Consider the following 20,127-nt stretch of genomic DNA (forward strand, 5'->3'; position numbering starts at 1 on the left):
GTAAGAAGTAATTTTTTACACATTTGAAGTAAAAATTGATGAGCGCTTGAAAGTGAGAGTGTTTTTGTTTGGAAGTGTCTTATTTTCCAGCATCTCGTGTTTTTAGATTACGTTAGACGTTTTCGATGTTGTGTGTCATTGATTACTTTTGCCTTGGTACGTCAACGTCACGCAGATCTGTATATCATGTGCTGTGCGTCAGAGCTGATTATTATATGAAACTTTCATGCGGTCAATGAAGTGAAAATCTGCGAAAATCTAGAGAGCCCTTTTAGCTCAGCCGTGACGAACCAGGAAGTGTTGTGAAAAAGAAGCTCTGCCCGTTCCTGCTGGAGGACAAGCTACGTGTAATATTTGATTGAAAATGGCTGATAGGAAAGCCAATAACATCCCCAGCAGCAGCGCAAATCTGCTGTTTTCAGCGGCTCCGGAGTTCAACTTCAGCCTGCCGTTCATACCTGTCAGTCAGGCCACCGGCCCCGCGGTTTTATCCGGAGGTGAGCTTAGAAAGTCTTCAAATGAGCTGCTTTAGTGGCTCGTGATGTTAGCTTTCCTCTATTTTCAGCTCAAAGGTCTTTGCTCTTTATGATAATAAGCTTATGCTTTCTGTAAGATTATTTTACTCTGATATCCAGTAAACATAAACAAGCATTGTTTACCGTTGTCAATTCTTTAGCGAATATTTGCATTGATATTATTTGCTTGATTAGTAAACGAACAGTTGACGTTACACTTATGTTTATATACGTGGCAAAATATGTCATAACAGGTAGCATTTACGGTGTGAAATTAATCAGAGGTCACTACTCAAACGTGCCATGAGATTACATTATCACTAACTATCCCCTAAACCACCTGTCATCAAGCCTAGACTTAATTGCATGAAATATTGTAGAAACACAGAAGTGTCATATGTACCTTTTAAAGGACCACGACTGCTATTACCTGACAAAACGAAGAGGTTCGTTTTAAAAATGCCATATGCCATAACAAAAAAAAAAACCATCCTCTTTATAAAAACTGTCAGATATTTATGAAAACATTTATACAATCAGGAAAGATCAAAGTCAGTCTTTATCCTGAAGCTCCTCTTTTCATATTGCACCTGTGAGGAGTTCAAAAATCCTCTGCTCAACTCTGAATTTAGTAGATTGATTTTTATTTATTTATTTATTTAAATTTGAGGATTTCTATTTTTGTAGGAGGATTCATTAAAACATCCTCTTTATAAAAACTGTCAGATATTTATGAAAACATTTATACAATCAGGAAAGATCAAAGTCAGTCTTTATCCTGAAGCTCCTCTTTTCATATTGCACCTGTGAGGAGTTCAAAAATCCTCGGCTCAACTCTGAATTTAGTAGATTGATTTTTATTTATTTATTTATTTATTTAAATTTGAGGATTTCTATTTTTGTAGGAGGATTCATTAAATCTAGGGCAGTATTACAGCCTAAATGCACACTTATGTATTTTTTCTACATTTCTTAATAAAGAAAATCAAATGCTCATAGCGCTTTAATGCCAAACAAAACAATTATATTTAAGACTAATTTTCTGTGCATTTCTTTCATGTCATCCTCTGTAAAGATGATGCCAGTGAAGTTGGAGAAGAAGACAGTTTTCTTGGTCAGATGTCATCAGCAGCTCCTCAAGCCTCTACGTTCAATTATTTTTCCAACACGACTAACAGCAGCGACCCGTTTGCATCTATAGGGCAGCAGCCATGCCCGCCTCCAGCTGCCACCGTTATTCCATCAACAACAGGCCCGTCGCCTGCATCCACTGCAGCTAGCCTGCCTCTAAACCCACCAATATCTCAAATGAAACACATTCAGGAGTATGGCAGTGTTACTAATCAAACCCCTAGGAGTACATACACTCATCCACCTAATGCACTGACTCCTCCTCCTCCTACCCAGAGCTCCCAGCAGTCCTATAATCCATACCGTCACACAGCTGCCAGTAGCAAAGCTAGTCCGTACCTCATGGCTCCTGAATTACAGCAGCAGCCCCCCAGCCAAACACCCCAGCATCTAAACCCCTATTCTCAGGCCACACCTGCTCCCTCGTTCCAGACTCCACCCACAGCGTTCAACAAGGTTGGTCATGTAATGTCATATTTGTCTTTTAATCACTATGCGCTTAAATTTATAGTTGGATTTTACTGGCTCTGTCATATTTGAAATATCGTCTGCTGCCACTATTAGAGCTGTTCACAGACTGACTTCAGTTATAATCTTGAGGATGCATTATATATTCTACCATATCGGTTATCTGTAAATTTAAATTATTAGACTTTTTTTATTATTGGTATTAGTTTATATTTAATTTATATTGGCCAGTAGTGGATATTTGATTATTCCTACTCATTTCCTGCTTTGTAGATCTAATACTCACAAAAGTTTCTTACTATAAAATACAGTGCTGTTTTAGTATCTATGTGCCATTATAATATTTAGTAATATTTTGAATTAATAGGTTCTTATATTTTAAGTTTTGATTGTAGTTTGTTTTAGTAATTTAGTATTTTGTTCTTTTGTCATGTTTTTTTTCTTCACTTTTTTCTTTTTTCTTTCTTTTAATATTAATATATAGCCTTAATTAATTTAGTCATTTTAGTACTTCAACTTATTTCACAAACATTTTCATTTGTTTTTTAAAGTTAAGTTTTTCATATAATTTATAATTGATTTTATTTTAGCTTTATTTCTATTACCAAAAACATTTTAGTTTTACATTTGAGTTAACAGCAGTGATACAATAAAATGCTGTGATAACTAAATTCTTCTACTAGTTTTTAGTTTGGGATTTCTTTTTTTTTTTTTTTTTTTGGACAAAATAGAATTGAATTTTAATATCGGCCGTTTGTGGGTTGTTAGCTATTACATAATAATCGGATCAGATTTATATAAACTAGAATATGTAATACTGGTGCAACCCTAAAGAAAGAAAGAAATCAATCAACTGTCTTTTTAAGCATGTTTAAAAACTGGCATATTTTGTAACCGTTTTAAAAAGGAATTGTATTTGGTCATTATAGTGTTTTGCTATTTTTCAGCCTCCCCCAACACAGATTCCACCACCCCCTACAACGGCCAGCATGACCGGACCATTAGTCCCTGCCAACTCAATGGTGCCATATGCATACAATGTTTATGAACCTGTTCAACCTCACTGGTTCTACTGCAAACAAGTGGAGTCAAAGATGGTCTGGCTTCCCTTTAGTATTCTGGATTCCATTCAGTTGGAAGAAACATTTAACTCCGGTAAGACAGAAAGTGTTTTCGTCAAACCCACTTACATTGGCAGGAATGACTCTACAAGGCTCTGCCAGTATTTTGATATTAGTTCTTAGGCTTTTGATGTTTGAAGTCTGCTGTTTACTTTTAGGATAACTTGGTTTGAGGCTAAGTGGAACTGCCTCTGTCACTGTAATTTAATTAGTTTGAGATTAACTGAATTGTGTTTTTCTATGTATGCCAAGAGCATGTGGCCACTCTTAGTCTATTTCATAATCTGTTGCTTCAGTTCAGCCAGATCCAGAGAATGTGATAGTGTGTACGGACGGAGGGCGCTATGATGTGCAGCTGTATGACCGCACACGGACTGCCTTGTACTGGGAGGAAGATCCCACTGAGGTCCGCCGCTGTACCTGGTTCTACAAAGGAGACGCAGACAGCCGCTTCATCCCCTATTCAGAAGACTTTAGTGAGAAGCTGGAGGTTTGTGCTCCCCTATACATTTTTCTCAACAGTATTCATAAAATGGACTATCAGAAGGCAACTTTGAACTGCTCGATGTTAAACAGGCAGAATATAAGAAAGCTGTTACCACTAATCAGTGGCACCGGCGACTGGAATTCCCTTCTGGTGAGACCATCGTAATGCACAATCCAAAGGTACAACATTATGAAATGTTTTTAGTAAGAATGGAATCTAGAGAGGAATGACGGTTGTGTAGCATAAATCTGATTGGTTCCTCCTCAGGTGATTGTGCAGTTTCAGCCGTCTGCCATGCCTGATGAATGGGGCACGACACAGGATGGTCAGACCCGACCTCGGGTCGTCAAGAGGGGTGTGGACGATGATCAGGATGAAGTTCCTGATGGTAAATGTGTCTTTTAACCTCAGAGTTCTCATTTCTGATTTATCCAGCCTAACTAAGTGAGGTAAGGTATTTTGCAATTTAAAATCCTCTACATTTTAAAATGTCAAACAGCCCTCAATCTCAAGATTATTAGGTATTATTTAAGGGAGAATGCATAACGTGCCTGAATTATTGAAGAATATTGTTTTCCCGTGTAGGTGAAATGCCTCAGGTGGATCATCTTGTGTTTATGGTGCATGGCATAGGCCCCGTCTGTGACCTGAGGTTTAGGAGCATGGTGGAGTGTGGTATGTTACACTAGTTTAGTGTCCAGATAAAAACTGTCTTTGAAAATTGCAGTTATAAAATCTTGATTTAGGCCATTTATTGTTTCTGTGTGAATGCAGACTGTGTTTGTATTCACAGTGGATGACTTCCGCAGCGTGTCCTTGAAGTTGTTGCAGAGTCATTTCAAGAAGGCCCGTGATGATCATCTGATTAGTCGTGTGGAGTTTCTGCCTGTGCACTGGCACACAGCTCTGCATGGTGATGCCACAGGGGTAGACAGGTAGAGACACAACGTTCAGCCACATTCAAGAGAGGGTTTACTTGAAAGCTGTATATGAGGCCTAAAACGGATCCTTCAGCCACCAAAATGGAATTTAAATATAATATATATTCAAAGCATACCATTATTACCATTCAAAAGTTTGTGATCATTTTTTTTAAAGAAACAGATGTTTATATTTAGCAGAGTTTAATTAATTGATCAAAAGTGATAGTAAAGAAGATATTTATAATGTTATGGAAGTTTTTTTAAATAATATATATATATATATACGCATTATAAAATATTATATATATATATATTATAATATATTTTTTATAATGTTTTTGTAGAAGTGTTTTTTTGTTCTTTCTATTCATTAAATAATCTTGAAAAAAAATATCGCAATTCTCCAAAGAATATTAATCACCACAACCATTTTCAACATTGTGAGGTGTTTCTTGAGCAGCAAATCAGCATATTAGAATGAGTTCTGAAGAATCATGTGACTGACTGGAATACATGGAATAAATATAGACTGGAGTAAAATGATAATTCAGCTTTTCCATAATGACAATAAATTAAATTTCAAAATATATTAATGTAAAAAGCAGTTATTTGAAATAGCAATTATGTTATACATATTTTACTGTGTTTTTGATCAAATAAATGCCTTGGTGAGCTTAAGAGACGTCTTTCAAAAACATGAAAATAATCTTACCCACCCCAAACTTTTGAATGGAAGTATAATGATAAAATCCATTAACTCGTATTAAATTTACTTGTCCTTCTCTGGAAAAATTATAAAAAATATTGGTCTAAAAATCGACTTTGTTAAGGTTACTGAAAAAAATATGTTGTCAGGAAGTTTTCCTTTCCTCTTGTTGCTGCTATGAACTTGAAATCTCCATCCTGTTCTGCCTAAATTCATGTTGTCTGTTTTATCATAAACGTCTTATGTATTTATTTATTTTTTTACAAAAAAACTGTCTTTTATGTTTTTAATCATCAATAGGAGGATAAAGAAGATTACTCTGCCCAGCACAGGTCGTTTACGTCACTTCACTAATGAAACCCTCTTAGATGTTCTCTTCTACAACAGCCCAACCTACTGCCAGACCATTATGGACACCGTGGCTTTTGAGATCAACCGCTTACATGCACTTTTCATGCAAAGAAAGCCAGACTTCAAAGGCAGAGTGTCCGTGGCTGGACACAGCTTGGGTGAGAATCCTTTTCTTTTACATAACTCTGATTCAAGGTCTTAAATGATCTTGAACGTCTATAAGAGCTCACTGATAGTTTGTAAAAAAAACACCATGTACTGTACTGAACTGAACTACATTAATATTTTTCATTACAATTTTCTTTTAATTTCCCCTAATTTGTAGGCTCTTTGATACTTTTTGATCTGCTGTCCAATCAGAAGACTGGCTCACTTTCATCAGGTCCAGTGACCAATGGAAATGCTCCGCCTAATGTGAAACGGGTATCAGTACATTTAGATTTTTGAAGATGACCGTAAAATGCTCCACATTAATTGAACTAGCATATTAAAATATGACATGTTCTATATTATGGCATTCCTGGAACCCACAGCCTTGGAAACCCTGTTACTTTATCAAGGATTGTTTTGATGTACAGAAAAGTTCAAAAGACCAGCATTTATTTGAAATTTGTAAATGTCTTTCTCATCACTGATAGATTTAATGCATACTTGAGTATTAATTTCTAATAAAAATAAATAAAAAATCTTACTGACCCCAAACTTGGTAGTGTACTTAAACAGATTACATGCCTTAATCATTTAGAAAAAGCAAGCATATTTCCTGCTAGTCAAAAAAAATACCACGTTTAAAAAGAACATTTCAACTGCCTCACTTAGATGGGTAAACAGCAAATTCCTTTCCTTTCAGTTTCTCCATTCAGGATGTTGGCAAACAGAGAAAGTTTCAAGTCAAGCTATGCTCCTAAAATTTCTGAATATTTGCAGAGCTCAAACCTGGACATTTTCCTCAGAGACGCCTTCACCTCCTGCAAGCCCGCTTGGCCAAAATACACCACTGTGAGATGCACCCGCTTGTCCTGCTGTATACAAACCTCCCTGCACACAGAAAACGCAGTCTGACCACAACATTTCCAAAACTTCCAAAGGGAAAACCACACTGGGAAACTGGCTCCATGTTGCCGCTACCCACACATCTTTAGAAGTTTAACCATATTATTTGCAGCACACAAAAACACACTGACACACATTCCCAGATATGATCCCAGAATCTCTCTTACACGCTCTTTGAAAATTTTTGTTCGAAATGTCAATTTGCACAATCAGGAGTTATGCATGCGTAAAAATGAAAAATTTCCCCACATAGATTTTGCCTCGAGTTCAAGTTGCAATTTGACTCGACTTGGTTTGAAAGTGACTTTTGACAATGGATCTTTTTTGCTGTGGAATTTCATCTCAATTTCATTAGCAGTGTGCTGCAGACATAATGTATTTTTAGGCTGAAACCTAGAAACAAGTTCAGAACTTGCAGTTTCAGTCTCCTGAAGTCAATGGGTTTTTCTGAAATTATTTTTGGTTAAATGCCTCAAATATGTTCTGTGGTTACAAACTCCCTTGTGATTTTTAAAGATTTGAACTGTCTTGAAAAAAATCGGTTGCTAGTAAGTGGCTAAATTTGACTATAGAGGTTGTTGGGGACATTAAACGTAAACTCATTTACTCACTAGCTGCTTTTACAGCCTCGTTATCACAATCTTGCAAACAACTCAAACTTTCAGGGAAAATGTATTTTAAATAAAGACTGAAAGAGTTGTCAGAAACTTAATGGTGGAGAGGCTGAAGTCATGTGACTGTGGTGTAGCTCGTTTATAGCCTACATTTAGCTTTCTACTTCTGGCAATTGTACTTGAGCTTTACAATTCATAAAGTTGTTTATTTGCGAAGAATTTTATGATAAAAAAAATGTGTAAGAATCATAAACTTCCGTCTGTCATACAGCTTGTTTTCTACAATTATACAACAGCTAACTGAAAAAAACAAAAATGACAAAAAATATGCTAACTTCCATTTGGCCTACAAAAACATCATTACTACAAAAAATGACCACAAATCCTACAGTGACCTCCTCACCTGAAGTTGTGCAAGAACTGAACAAAAGCTTCAGTGCGGCCTGACAGCGGCACTATGATGTTAATGACGGTGCTGGCGGTGTCTACAGACGTGCTCCTCACTTTCATGAGGGGCCCGAACGGACGAAAGAGGGTGACGTGATGGTACTCGTGGGAATTCTCTTTAGCGAAGAAGAGCTCATACAGTGTGCCTTTGTCCCTCTCGGTCCTGTAGAGTCCTGCCAAGAATAGCAAGTACACAAGAGCAGCTCGAATTACTGAATATTTTGTGCTGTGCAAAGCTCACACCACCTTTATTATTCTCAAATACAAACAAGAGCGGTTAAGCACACACAAATCCCTAACCACATGGTGCGCTAAGTACATAAAGTAGCGTATACTTCTTCTGAACAGCTTTTACCTTCAAAAAAATGGCTTTCGGTGAACATCTGCCTCTGCATGGGGATGTTGTCCTCCTGTCCGTCATCTTCCTCTGGGTTATTAATAATATCCAAACCTGCTTCGATCACCTCCACCAGCTCATCCCTCCGGTCCTTCCGCACAGGCTTCTCCTCAGGGTGGCGCGTCAGGCCCATCTCCAGCTGGTACACTTTTGTGGTGGTGAAGCTCTCGAAGGGCACCAGTGCGTACTCGCTTGGCAGCCTCGCTCCTGTATTCACCTCCGCCTTGTCAATTTGTGAGTGCAAATACTCCAAGAGGTCACCAGGCTCTTGATCTCTGCCATCGATCAGGCTCTGGGGCCCGGGACCCTCCTTTTTTTCTTGAAGTACCCTCAGTTTCTCACTCATCTCCTGGAGTTCTTGTTTGAGCTGCGCGATCTGCCTCTTGAGGCTGGCCGCTCGGCTGAGATGTCGCTCTTCCTGTTCCTGCAGGAGGGCCTGATAATACTCCTTTCCATACGGATCTCCTCCAAGGCCAGGCAGCACCTGGCTTACATCTGCAGGCGGCGTACACTCCAGCAGGTAAGCAAACAGCAGCAGTACAAGGAGCAAAAATATCCCCAGGAGAAGCCAGCGCGCCCGCCCCTGCAGAGGAAGCCCCCGTCTGGGCATATCTGAGAGGCAGGGTGCTCTTTACCAGCCACCGTTTTGCATTCCCACCCTGACTAGATGTAACCTTTAGGAAGGATGAAGTCTTTCACATTAATCCATTCCCAAGTGAAGCGGAGGGAGTGCGGTAGTGTCACATTTCTCTTGTAATCATGCTCCTCTCACACTACAACACACTAAACATGCTCAGATTCCTCAGAGATGGAAGAATATACTGTTGACAAACTGGCATCCTGCTTGCACAATATTCCTCTTTTAAGAGAAATAACTCACCTAAAATGAAGATTAAAATAATTAATATTTTCTTTATCAGTATATTTCGACTAAGCACAGAAAAAAACAGTAAAAAAAAAAAAAGAAGTAGACCAGACAATATGATAAAAATATATAAAATAATTTCAACAGCCTGTAGTGCCTCGCTCTTTATCTTCAGAATAGTTAGTAAAAAAAACCTGATATATCCATATTAATAATGTATAATCTACTGTTATATATTTATGATACAACAAATCTATTTCCATTGTTTTAATTTCACATGGTCACTTATCTTGGAGAATTTTCATCTTTATGACAACATAAATGAATAAACATAGACTGTCATTCAAAATTTTGGGGCTGGCAAGATTTTTAAATAATTTTGAAAAAAGTCTCTTATGCTAAATCAGGCTGCATTTATTTGATTAAAAATACATTTAAAATAAATAAATAAATAAACAAACAGTAATAATGTGAAATATTATTACATCTTGAAAATAACTGTGATGGAAAAGCTGAATTTCAGCAGCCATTACTTTAGTCTTCATTGTCACATGAACCTTCAGAAATGGTCAGAAATTGTTTTAATATGCTGATTTGGTGCTCAAGAAACACTTATAATTGTTATCAATGTTGAAAACAGTTATGCTGCTTAATATTTTTATGGAAATTGTGATACATTTTTTTATTATTATTCTTTGATTAATAGAAAGTTCAAAAGAACAGCATTTACTTGAAAAAAGATTTTACCATCACTTTAGATTAATTTAATGTGCCCTGATGGAATAAAAGTACTAGTTTCTTAAAAAAAACTGACCCCAAACTTTTGAATCGTAATGTCTGTATTTGATCTGATTTGATTGACTTTATTAATCTCAAAGGGAAATTCACATGTCACAGCAAAGCTCACCACACAATAGATAGATAAAATAGAATAAATAAAAAAATTAAAATATTGCACGATACTGTATTTCATACAGCCCCCCTTGTTTACGCCATGTTATACAAAATGCAATTTAAAATTCTACATCAACCATCTAATATGACATTGATTATATAATCTAATAGCTGTTGGTAAAAATGAATTAATCTTGAGCTAAAAGAACTCACACAGGCTCGAACTGTTTCATGAAGAGGATGACAATCTTGATTGATTATACTGACCAATTTATCAGTCATTCTATCCTGTGCTATCTCATCAATAGTGGGTAACACACAACCCACAACAGAACCTGACGTTTTTTTATCAGCTTATTGAGTTTGTTCTTCTCCTTCTCCAACAATCCCCCTCCCCATCACAGATGATACTACAGAATCAAAGAAGGTCTTCAACAGTGACCGGACATAAACCAAAGGATCTCAGTCGCCTTAATAAATGAATGCGACTCTGACACTTCTTATAAACCTGTATCGTATTGTCAGACCAATCAAGCTTGTTGTTCAAATATACACCCAGGTACTTATATGGCGTGACAATCTCAATTTCTGACTCTTGTATATTCACTGGCACCACTTGATGAGGATATCTACTAAAATCAACCACAATTTCCTTGGTCTTCCTAGCATTAAGCCTAAGACCATTTATTTCACACCAGTCCACAAAACTCTGATACATATATATAGTAATTAGTATGTAAATGCTATTTTGATTGGAATGTTTGACTTCAGTCAGGTTTAGCTCAAGCTGTGTTTTGATTTGTGTGGATTTGTTTCTGTGTGATTGTATGTGAGAGAAATTATTTGTTGTTCTTACTCGACTTTTCACCATCATCTTCTCAAGTTCTTTGCTGATGTCTGAGAAAGTGGGACGCTTATCTGGCTCTTGTTTCCAACAGCGAAGCATCAGATTGTACCTACATTACATAACAGAGCATTCATCACCTGATACAGAACATCTCTAAATAACTGATACCTTTAAGTGAAATTAAGTACATGCTGTGTTAGTAATTATTATATGAGACATGCTAAAGTCATGTTAAAATGATATATATATCACATGATGACATGGTGGTTTTAGAAAATGATTTGTTCATTCAGCTCTTAAATCTAGAACACATTCAACTGATGTTTACTATTAAACACACATTTCATCCGTGCAGTTCTCTGGTTTCTCCATCCTGTAGCCCGTCTTCAGAAGGTTGAAAAGACGTTCTGGAGCAATGCCTGGATAGGGGTTTCCACCCAGAGTTACAATCTCCCATAAGAGGACACCAAAAGACCAGCTAATGAAAGAAAACAGAGAGAGATTGTACTGTAAAGTTGTAATGGAATAAGTCCTCACTTTAAAAAATGTTTTTTTTGTTTGTTCTTCATAATTTAATGTATTACTTGACATTTCTTTGTAATTATTCGTGAAATTTACTAGCAATTTCTGAGTAAATCATAAACCCAATTTCAGTGTATTCAGACATGCTAAATATAAATTGGTGACTGTCTGTATGGAAGCATGTGTTGCATAACTTACACATCACTTTGTGTGGTGTAGATGTGATCGAACAAAGATTCTATTGCCATCCATTTAACAGGAATACGACCCTAGAAATCGAGAGCACATTATGACAAACTATTAAGTCTAACAAATGTAAAACTGCATTACATGTGTGTGACATCCAAAGGTTTCTAGAGTACAAATATTCAAACATCTGTAAAACATAGGATGTAACTAGTTAAAACGAAACAAATTAGACAAAATATATCACCTTGCTCCTCTTCACATATGAATCTTCCTCATAAACATCTCGAGATAAACCAAAGTCGGATATTTTCATCTTCCTTCCCTCTGCCACCAGCACATTCCTGGCAGCCAGGTCTCTGTGAACAAGCTAAACATATTTCCTCTTATTATAACATCATTCTTTAAAACGGTATATATTCTGTGATGGACATTCCCTAAACTGCTGACAGACCTTCATTTCAGCCAGGTATTGCATTCCTCTGGAGATCTGCCAAGCAAAGGAGATGAGGTCTCCCATGGTCAGAGCTCTCTCATCTGGGTTTTCCAAGTAGCTGGAGTTGCGGTTGGCATCATTGCCCATGTAGCTTGGTCCAACTTTCCGGCTCTCCCTCAAAAAGTTCCGCAGTGAGCCATACTTGGCATATTCAACGATTAAGTATAATGGACCTGAACAGATGAGCTTGTATAAGCACACAGAGCAAAAAAGCAAACACAAATGCATGCCACATTAAACAGTTTTTCTTACCATCCTGGCTGCAAGCTCCATACATTTTTATTACATGAGGGTGATTAACCTGCTTGAGCAATGTGAACTCTGACAGGAGGTCTCGAAGCTCACTGTGAGATGCATTTTCTGTGGTAAAAAAAATGCATGCATTATACTATTTTTAAAACGAATCCAGTTTTTAGTGATTGATCAAATCTGCCTCAAAGTTGCAAACCTTTCAACATCTTCACAGCAACTGTAGTGTATCCAGCTTTTCCTTTGAGGCGAAAAGCCGTGGCCTTCACAACCTTCCCAAACTCTCCCTCTCCAAGAGTCTTACCCAGCACTAGGTTCTTTCGTGGGAACTCCCACTTTGGATCTTCCTGTTAACAGAAATGTTCAAAATCGTTACACATCAAACAATCTCTTTAAAGGGGTCATATGATGCTATTTAAATTTTTCCTTTCTCTTTGGAGTGTTACAAGCTCTTGGTGCATAAAGAAGATCTGTAAAGTTGCAAAGACTAAAGTCTCAAATCCAAAGAGATATTCTTTATAAAAGTTAACGCAACGCATAAAAAGACAGTATAAGTCATTATAATCAGTAATTATGTCCCCACTGGATGCAACAAATGCCTCGTTTGTAATGGGTTTTAATGTTTTTGTCTTGTCGCTCCGGCCGGGACACGGCATCAACAGTATGGCAAGGGGCGTAACATTTCCGTCACATGCTTGAGGTATTTGGCCAATCACATACTGGATAGCTGGCCAATCAGATCACACCTCACTTTTCAGACCGATGAGCTTTGTAAAAGTCACCGCATTTCAAAAAGGGGCATAGAGGAGAAACAATAATGTACAGTATGTGGAAAATAATGTGTTTTTTTAACTTTAAACCGCATAAACACATTTCATTACACTAAATACACAAAATAATGTTATTTTTACCAGCATCATATGACCCCTTTAATAATAATTTCATTAATCAGTTCCATTTATACCAAAAACATCAACATGCATGAATTAACTAAGTAAAGACAATGAGCAAGACTTACGGGTATTTTGAAGGTTTCAATGGCCACCTGATTCTCCATGGAATCTAGAGAAGCTCGACGAACATTATTCGCTGAGTAACTGATTGGGTAGGATTGGGCTGGTCGGCGGAAAGTCATTTCAGCTGAGGCGATGGGAGGTTTAGGTGTGCTCTTCTGATAACGGTGGATAAAGTACCAGGACAGGATGATGGAGACAATGGAGAGGAGGACACCAGTTGCAATGATGGTCTTACACATGTCTTCACAAATGGCCACTGAAAAAACAATTACAAACAAATCAATGGATTTATAACATTTTCTTTGGCAATTTAATTTTGTTTGCATTTTAACAACTATATTCTAAAGATGTTTACATATTGTCCTCAAGAAAAAATAACCAAATTTATATAAATGAACCAGTTCAAAAATTTACATACCCTTAATTCTTAAAGGAGACCTATTATGCCCATTTTCACAATATGTAATATAAGTCTCAAGTGTCCCCAGAATGTGTCTGTAAAGTTGCAGCTCAAAATACCCCACAGATCATTTATTACATCATTTTGAAAATGCTTATTTTGACTGGAGGAAGAAACACACTGTTTTCGTGCATGTCTCTTTAAATGCAAAAGACCTACTTCGAGATCGTCCAGGGGTCCGCTTCGGATTTCTGTACCCAGCGAACTTTATCTCCTTTAAGGGTGCAAGAAATAAACAAAATACAATGGCTTTACAATCATTAGAAAGACAGCTTAGTAAATTAGATAACGAGAATGCTACAAAACCTTCTTTAGAACTACACAAGAAAATATTAAATCTTAGATATCAATACAATCAGATTATATCAGAAAAGTTTTCAAGATCTTTAATGTTTATGAAACAACAATATTTAGAATTTGGTGATAAGCCACACAAACTATTATCTAGACAGCTACGAAAGCTGGAAAGTGACCGTACAATCCATCGAATCAAATCAAAATTCGGGGCTTATTTATTATCTCCTACAGAAATTAATAATCGATTTAAACAATTTATTGAATCATTGTACACTAGTAATATAACTGATGATTCTTCCACTATGGAGACATTTTAAAATAGCTTTAATCTAACAACGCTGGAACAAGAGGATAGAGAATTTCTTGGAGCTGATTTAACATTAGATGGATTAAAGAACACCATAAAGTCACTTAAAGGAGGTAAATCACCCGGCCCTGACGGAATCCCTTGCGAGGTATATACAACTTTTAACAATCAATTGGGACCCTATATGCTTAGAATGTTCTCCCAGGCTCTGGAGGTGGGACGACTACCTCAGTCATTTAATGAAGCGGTAATCACAGTCCTACCTAAGAAGGGCAAAGATCCAGAGGAGGTGGGGGGGGGGTATAGGCCAATATCTCTCATTAATGTGGATCAAAAATTTTTAGCAAAGACATTAGCCACTGGACTCAATACGCTTTTAGGAAAACTAGTGAATCCTGATCAGATCGGATTTGTTTCAGGTCGTAGTTCTTTTAATAATCTTCGTCGTTTGTTTAATATTGTATACTCTTCCCAGACTAATCGATCCGATCTGGTGATTTTGTCCTTAGATGCCGAAAAGGCTTTTGACCAAGTAGAGTGGCCTTACCTCTTCGCTCTGCTACAAAAATTCCAAGTAGGAGAGAAATTAATCACTTGGCTCAAAAATCTATATAAAAATCCTAGGGCACGTATACTCACAAATAGAATTTTATCACCATCTTTTGCTTCATTTAGGGGTACTCGACAAGGTTACCCACTTCCTCCCCTTCTTTTTGCCCTGGCCATTGAGCCTCTAGCGGAAACCATCCGCTCTGATGAGAGAATTCATGGGCTCTGTACTAAAACAACTATGAATAAAATTTCTTTATATGCAGACGACGTCTTATTATATGTGACTAAACCTGCGTCCAGTATCCCTGTAATCTTAAAGGTGATTGAACAATACGGTTCATTTTCAGGCTATAGAATTAATCTAAACAAAAGTGAACTCGTGCCAGTTGGGCTTAAAGATCTTTCACAAATTTTCTCAGTTCGGTTTAAAATAGCTAAAGACAGATTTACCTACCTAGGAATCGTTACTAGGTAATTTTGCTTGCTATGAGTAGCCAACTATGCCCCCCTTTTAGAAAAATTTAAAAGAAATATTCAGTTCTGGAGGACTCTTCCTATTTCGTTAATAGGTAGAATAAATGCCATCAAGATGGATTTTTCTCCCGCAACTACTGTATCTGTTACAAAACACCCCTCTATTTCTTTCCAAGTCCTTTTTTAAGCAACTAGATTAAATTATTTTACCCTTTATTTGGAATGATAAAAACCATAGAATTAAACAACTACATCTCTCCAAACCTAGAAATGTAGGGGGTCTTGCCTTTCCAGACTTCCGCTGCTATTACTGGGCGGCTAACCTCAGAATGATATCAATAATATTAAACGATAAAAGCGGACAACTTGACTGACTCAGATTAGAACAAGATGAATGTACCCCTGTATAATCTTGGTGCTGTGATTCTTTCACCAACAAGCTGTAAAAAAGAAATCTACAGCAGCAGCCCTGTCATTGGCAGTGTTATTCGTATTTGGAAACAAATTAGAACTCATTTTGGGGTGAAGACTAATTCCCATAGCTGACAACCCCTCTTTTATACCTTCCATATTAGATAAAGGTTTTCCAGCAATGGAGAGATGCAGGAATTCACACAGTAAGCGATCTGTTTCAAGATGGTACCTTTATTTCCTTTGAAAAAATTCAGGAAAAATACAAACTTCGTAGAAGTAATTTAAAAAATTTAAAAAAGTCAGGAACTATGTACAATCCTACTTAAACAGATTTGCAACAATTAGCCCTTCATGTCTTGACACCTGCCTTAAGGACTATTTTGGTAAAGGGAAAATTATTTCCTGCATTTATAATACTCTCCAGGCCTCCCAATTACCTACTACATCTTCAATCAAAAGTTTATGGGAGGAAGAATTAGGGTCAGAAATTTCCAATGAGTTATGGGCGGATAGCCTGGAAGAGATTAATAGATGTTCTATAAACTTCAGACACTGCCTCATCCAGTTCAAAATCTTGCATAGACTGCACTACTCTAAGACAAAATTAGCTAGAATATTTCCAGGTGTCTCTTCAAAATGTGACAAATGCAGGACGGCTGAGACAGTTTCACAGTTATGCATTATGTCCCAGTCTTCAAAGCTTTTGGTGCAATATTTTCGATGTCATTTCTGAAATTACCGTACTAGACAACATATTGAACCTGATGAGTTCATGAGTTCCTGCTAGGGGAACGCCTTCTGTGACCACGCTCTGAATAACATGTGAAATCAGTCCAATAGCTGAGCGGGACGGCGGGACGTGGTGACGTCATGACCAGGAAGCTATAAACACACGTGCGGCGGAGCCAGCGTCAGCTTTCTGTCATTCAGCGAAGCGCTCTGTGTGTGTCAGTCATATTTATTGTTGTCTGTCAATTGTGAAAGTCTATAAGCTCCAGCTATGTCTAAGCTCATGCAAAGACAAAGCATTTCAAGGGTGAGAGCAAGCCACGTTGTAGGTTGTGTGTTCCTCCCTGCCCAAAGAAAACATTATATCACGAGTGGGGATACACACAGCCAGTGTGTGGTTTGCTTGGGAGCAAAGCATAGTTGTTACTGCCTTGCTTCGCTCTCAGAGGGCTCTCTTTGAGGAGGAAGCCTTCACTAGCGTTCCTCGCGGTGCCGGCCCCGCTTTCGCTGTTAAGCGCTCTGCTCTGGCCAGGCACGCTCCGAGGAGTGTGTCCATGACTGTGATCTTGCGATTGCGGTCCCGCTGCTGCTGAGGCACGGCGGCTACGGAGAATGCGGAGATCGCTCATGATCTAGCAGACGGGTTGGAGACGGCTCTTCCTATCTCCACCCGTGTTCGCTAGATCTTGAGCTCGTTCTCGGGACTTGGAAGCCCGCGCTGCGATTCTTCCCCCTCTGAGTGAGTGCTGCGGCCCTCTTTCTTTGAGGAGATTGATGTTGTTCGTGTGACTGAATGGCTCGCGCGCAGCGCATATATTTTATAATTTTGGTTTTTGATGTGAATCTTACTACACTAGACCGTATTTACTCGTCTGGTTGTTTGATTGCATTTAATTCTGAGGAATAAAATGAAGTATTTGTCTGACTATGAAAAGTTAGATATACAGGGGCTCTTGGGATATAAATTTCTCGAGTGAGAGCACGCGTTAACCTCTCTTCCTTTGAGGAGGTTGAGGCGGTTAGCAAGGGCTGCTGGGCGGAGCAGTCCCAACCACCATGTTCCAGCCCATCATTCTGGGGGCCTCACTTCTCGTACTCCGCAGAGTCTAGAGTCAGAGTGGCGCTCCCAGGCCGAAGGCTTCTAGCAGAAGGTGGGTCTGCGGACTGTCATTATCGCTGGATAGTCTTCGTCGTACATGTCCTGACGCCTAAGGCCTAGGACTTTTTGAGGGCCAGCTCCCTCTGGGGAAGAGCGATGTACACCGCATTACACGGTGCCCGTCTCTCCTCAGTGCCCTCAGGAGGTTATTTTACCCTTTATTTGGAATTATAAAAACCATAGAATTAAACAACTACATCTCTCCAAACCTAGAAATGTAGGGGGTCTTGCCTTTCCAGACTTCCGCTGCTATTACTGGGCGGCTAACCTCAGAATGATATCAATAATATTAAACGATAAAAGCGGACAACTTGACTGACTCAGATTAGAACAAGATGAATGTACCCCTGTATAATCTTGGTGCTGTGATTCTTTCACCAACAAGCTGTAAAAAAGAAATCTACAGCAGCAGCCCTGTCATTGGCAGTGTTATTCGTATTTGGAAACAAATTAGAACTCATTTTGGGGTGAAGACTAATTCCCATAGCTGACAACCCCTCTTTTATACCTTCCATATTAGATAAAGGTTTTCCAGCAATGGAGAGATGCAGGAATTCACACAGTAAGCGATCTGTTTCAAGATGGTACCTTTATTTCCTTTGAAAAAATTCAGGAAAAATACAAACTTCGTAGAAGTAATTTAAAAAATTTAAAAAAGTCAGGAACTATGTACAATCCTACTTAAACAGATTTGCAACAATTAGCCCTTCATGTCTTGACACCTGCCTTAAGGACTATTTTGGTAAAGGGAAAATTATTTCCTGCATTTATAATACTCTCCAGGCCTCCCAATTACCTACTACATCTTCAATCAAAAGTTTATGGGAGGAAGAATTAGGGTCAGAAATTTCCAATGAGTTATGGGCGGATAGCCTGGAAGAGATTAATAGATGTTCTATAAACTTCAGACACTGCCTCATCCAGTTCAAAATCTTGCATAGACTGCACTACTCTAAGACAAAATTAGCTAGAATATTTCCAGGTGTCTCTTCAAAATGTGACAAATGCAGGACGGCTGAGACAGTTTCACAGTTATGCATTATGTCCCAGTCTTCAAAGCTTTTGGTGCAATATTTTCGATGTCATTTCTGAAATTACCGTACTAGACAACATATTGAACCTGATGAGTTCCTCAGAAAACGCTAGGGGAACGCCTTCTGTGACCACGCTCTGAATAACATGTGAAATCAGTCCAATAGCTGAGCGGGACGTCACGGGCGGGTGACGTCATGACCAGGAAGCTATAAACACACGTGCGGCGGAGCCAGCGTCAGCTTTCTGTCATTCAGCGAAGCGCTCTGTGTGTGTCAGTCATATTTATTGTTGTCTGTCAATTGTGAAAGTCTATAAGCTCCAGCTATGTCTAAGCTCATGCAAAGACAAAGCATTTCAAGGGCGAGAGCAAGCCACATTGTAGGTTGTGTGTTCCTCCCTGCCCAAAGAAAACATTATATCACGAGTGGGGATACACACAGCCAGTGTGTGGTTTGCTTGGGAGCAAAGCATAGTTGTTACTGCCTTGCTTCGCTCTCAGAGGGCTCTCTTTGAGGAGGAAGCCTTCACTAGCGTTCCTCGCGGTGCCGGCCCCGCTTTCGCTGTTAAGCGCTCTGCTCTGGCCAGGCACGCTCCGAGGAGTGTGTCCATGACTGTGATCTTGCGATTGCGGTCCCGCTGCTGCTGAGGCACGGCGGCTACGGAGAATGCGGAGATCGCTCATGATCTAGCAGACGGGTTGGAGACGGCTCTTCCTATCTCCACCCGTGTTCGCTAGATCTTGAGCTCGTTCTCGGGACTTGGAAGCCCGCGCTGCGATTCTTCCCCCTCTGAGTGAGTGCTGCGGCCCTCTTTCTTTGAGGAGATTGATGTTGTTCGTGTGACTGAATGGCTCGCGCGCAGCGCATATATTTTATAATTTTGGTTTTTGATGTGAATCTTACTACACTAGACCGTATTTACTCGTCTGGTTGTTTGATTGCATTTAATTCTGAGGAATAAAATGAAGTATTTGTCTGACTATGAAAAGTTAGATATACAGGGGCTCTTGGGATATAAATTTCTCGAGTGAGAGCACGCGTTAACCTCTCTTCCTTTGAGGAGGTTGAGGCGGTTAGCAAGGGCTGCTGGGCGGAGCAGTCCCAACCACCATGTTCCAGCCCATCATTCTGGGGGCCTCACTTCTCGTACTCCGCAGAGTCTAGAGTCAGAGTGGCGCTCCCAGGCCGAAGGCTTCTAGCAGAAGGTGGGTCTGCGGACTGTCATTATCGCTGGATAGTCTTCGTCGTACATGTCCTGACGCCTAAGGCCTAGGACTTTTTGAGGGCCAGCTCCCTCTGGGGAAGAGTGGTGTACACCACATTACACGGTGCCCGTCTCTCCTCAGTGCCCTCAGGAGGTCGGTCTGCCAACCCTGCCGTGTTCCAGGGCGCAGCGGTCTCCGGCGAGCGCTT

At 39.0% G+C, this 20,127-nt stretch overlaps 3 protein-coding genes across 3 annotated transcripts in view; 1 reads left to right on the forward strand and 2 right to left on the reverse strand.

The window, feature by feature from the left end:
* Positions 1 to 292: 292 nt before the first annotated feature.
* On the forward strand, positions 293 to 6,149 carry LOC107601884 (SEC23-interacting protein-like). The gene is made up of 10 exons (XM_016294232.1): positions 293 to 497; positions 1,591 to 2,102; positions 3,062 to 3,269; positions 3,532 to 3,725; positions 3,812 to 3,901; positions 3,990 to 4,110; positions 4,308 to 4,397; positions 4,516 to 4,657; positions 5,652 to 5,860; positions 6,028 to 6,149. The coding sequence occupies exons 1-10, from the start codon at positions 365 to 367 to the stop codon at positions 6,147 to 6,149; spliced, it is 1,821 nt and encodes a 606-aa protein (XP_016149718.1). The 5' UTR covers positions 293 to 364.
* Positions 6,150 to 6,365: 216 nt separating this feature from the next.
* On the reverse strand, positions 6,366 to 9,089 carry LOC107601885 (chondroitin sulfate N-acetylgalactosaminyltransferase 2-like). The gene is made up of 3 exons (XM_016294233.1): positions 8,172 to 9,089; positions 7,773 to 7,989; positions 6,366 to 6,740 (listed from the first exon to the last, which is right to left on the reverse strand). Exons 1-3 carry the CDS (start codon positions 8,821 to 8,823, stop codon positions 6,599 to 6,601), a joined length of 1,011 nt encoding a protein of 336 aa, XP_016149719.1. The 5' UTR covers positions 8,824 to 9,089; the 3' UTR covers positions 6,366 to 6,598.
* Positions 9,090 to 10,181: 1,092 nt separating this feature from the next.
* Positions 10,182 to 20,127, reverse strand: part of LOC107601801 (proto-oncogene tyrosine-protein kinase receptor Ret-like) — a 35,017-nt gene continuing 25,071 nt past the window's right edge. Inside the window, exons 11-19 of the mRNA XM_016294093.1 lie at positions 13,291 to 13,544; positions 12,472 to 12,619; positions 12,276 to 12,383; positions 11,982 to 12,196; positions 11,775 to 11,897; positions 11,540 to 11,610; positions 11,160 to 11,297; positions 10,739 to 10,928; positions 10,182 to 10,196 (exon numbers count right to left, since the gene is read on the reverse strand). Coding sequence (XP_016149579.1) covers positions 10,182 to 10,196; positions 10,739 to 10,928; positions 11,160 to 11,297; positions 11,540 to 11,610; positions 11,775 to 11,897; positions 11,982 to 12,196; positions 12,276 to 12,383; positions 12,472 to 12,619; positions 13,291 to 13,544 — 1,262 coding nt within the window. The remainder of the gene's footprint in view (positions 10,197 to 10,738; positions 10,929 to 11,159; positions 11,298 to 11,539; positions 11,611 to 11,774; positions 11,898 to 11,981; positions 12,197 to 12,275; positions 12,384 to 12,471; positions 12,620 to 13,290; positions 13,545 to 20,127) is intronic.

The sequence above is a fragment of the Sinocyclocheilus grahami genome, unplaced genomic scaffold (assembly GCF_001515645.1).
Source record: "Sinocyclocheilus grahami isolate Dianchi unplaced genomic scaffold, SAMN03320097.WGS_v1.1 scaffold313.1, whole genome shotgun sequence".
In the NCBI taxonomy this organism is placed as follows: Eukaryota; Metazoa; Chordata; class Actinopteri; order Cypriniformes; family Cyprinidae; genus Sinocyclocheilus; species Sinocyclocheilus grahami.

What these genes read in the sequence shown, in the direction of transcription:
- LOC107601885 (XM_016294233.1), bottom strand. Translation starts at nt 8,823, where the DNA reads ATGCCCAGACGGGGGCTTCCTCTGCAGGGGCGGGCGCGCTGGCTTCTC. An exon ending in CGAAAGCCATTTTTTTGAAG is followed by an intron (nt 7,990 to 8,171) that starts GTAAAAGCTGTT and finishes TATTCTTGGCAG; the next exon opens with GACTCTACAGGACCGAGAGG. An exon ending in CAGTTCTTGCACAACTTCAG is followed by an intron (nt 6,741 to 7,772) that starts GTGAGGAGGTCA and finishes TTCTGTGTGCAG; the next exon opens with GGAGGTTTGTATACAGCAGG.
- LOC107601884 (XM_016294232.1), top strand. Translation starts at nt 365, where the DNA reads ATGGCTGATAGGAAAGCCAATAACATCCCCAGCAGCAGCGCAAATCTG. An exon ending in ACTTTAGTGAGAAGCTGGAG is followed by an intron (nt 3,726 to 3,811) that starts GTTTGTGCTCCC and finishes GATGTTAAACAG; the next exon opens with GCAGAATATAAGAAAGCTGT. An exon ending in TAGGAGCATGGTGGAGTGTG is followed by an intron (nt 4,398 to 4,515) that starts GTATGTTACACT and finishes TTGTATTCACAG; the next exon opens with TGGATGACTTCCGCAGCGTG.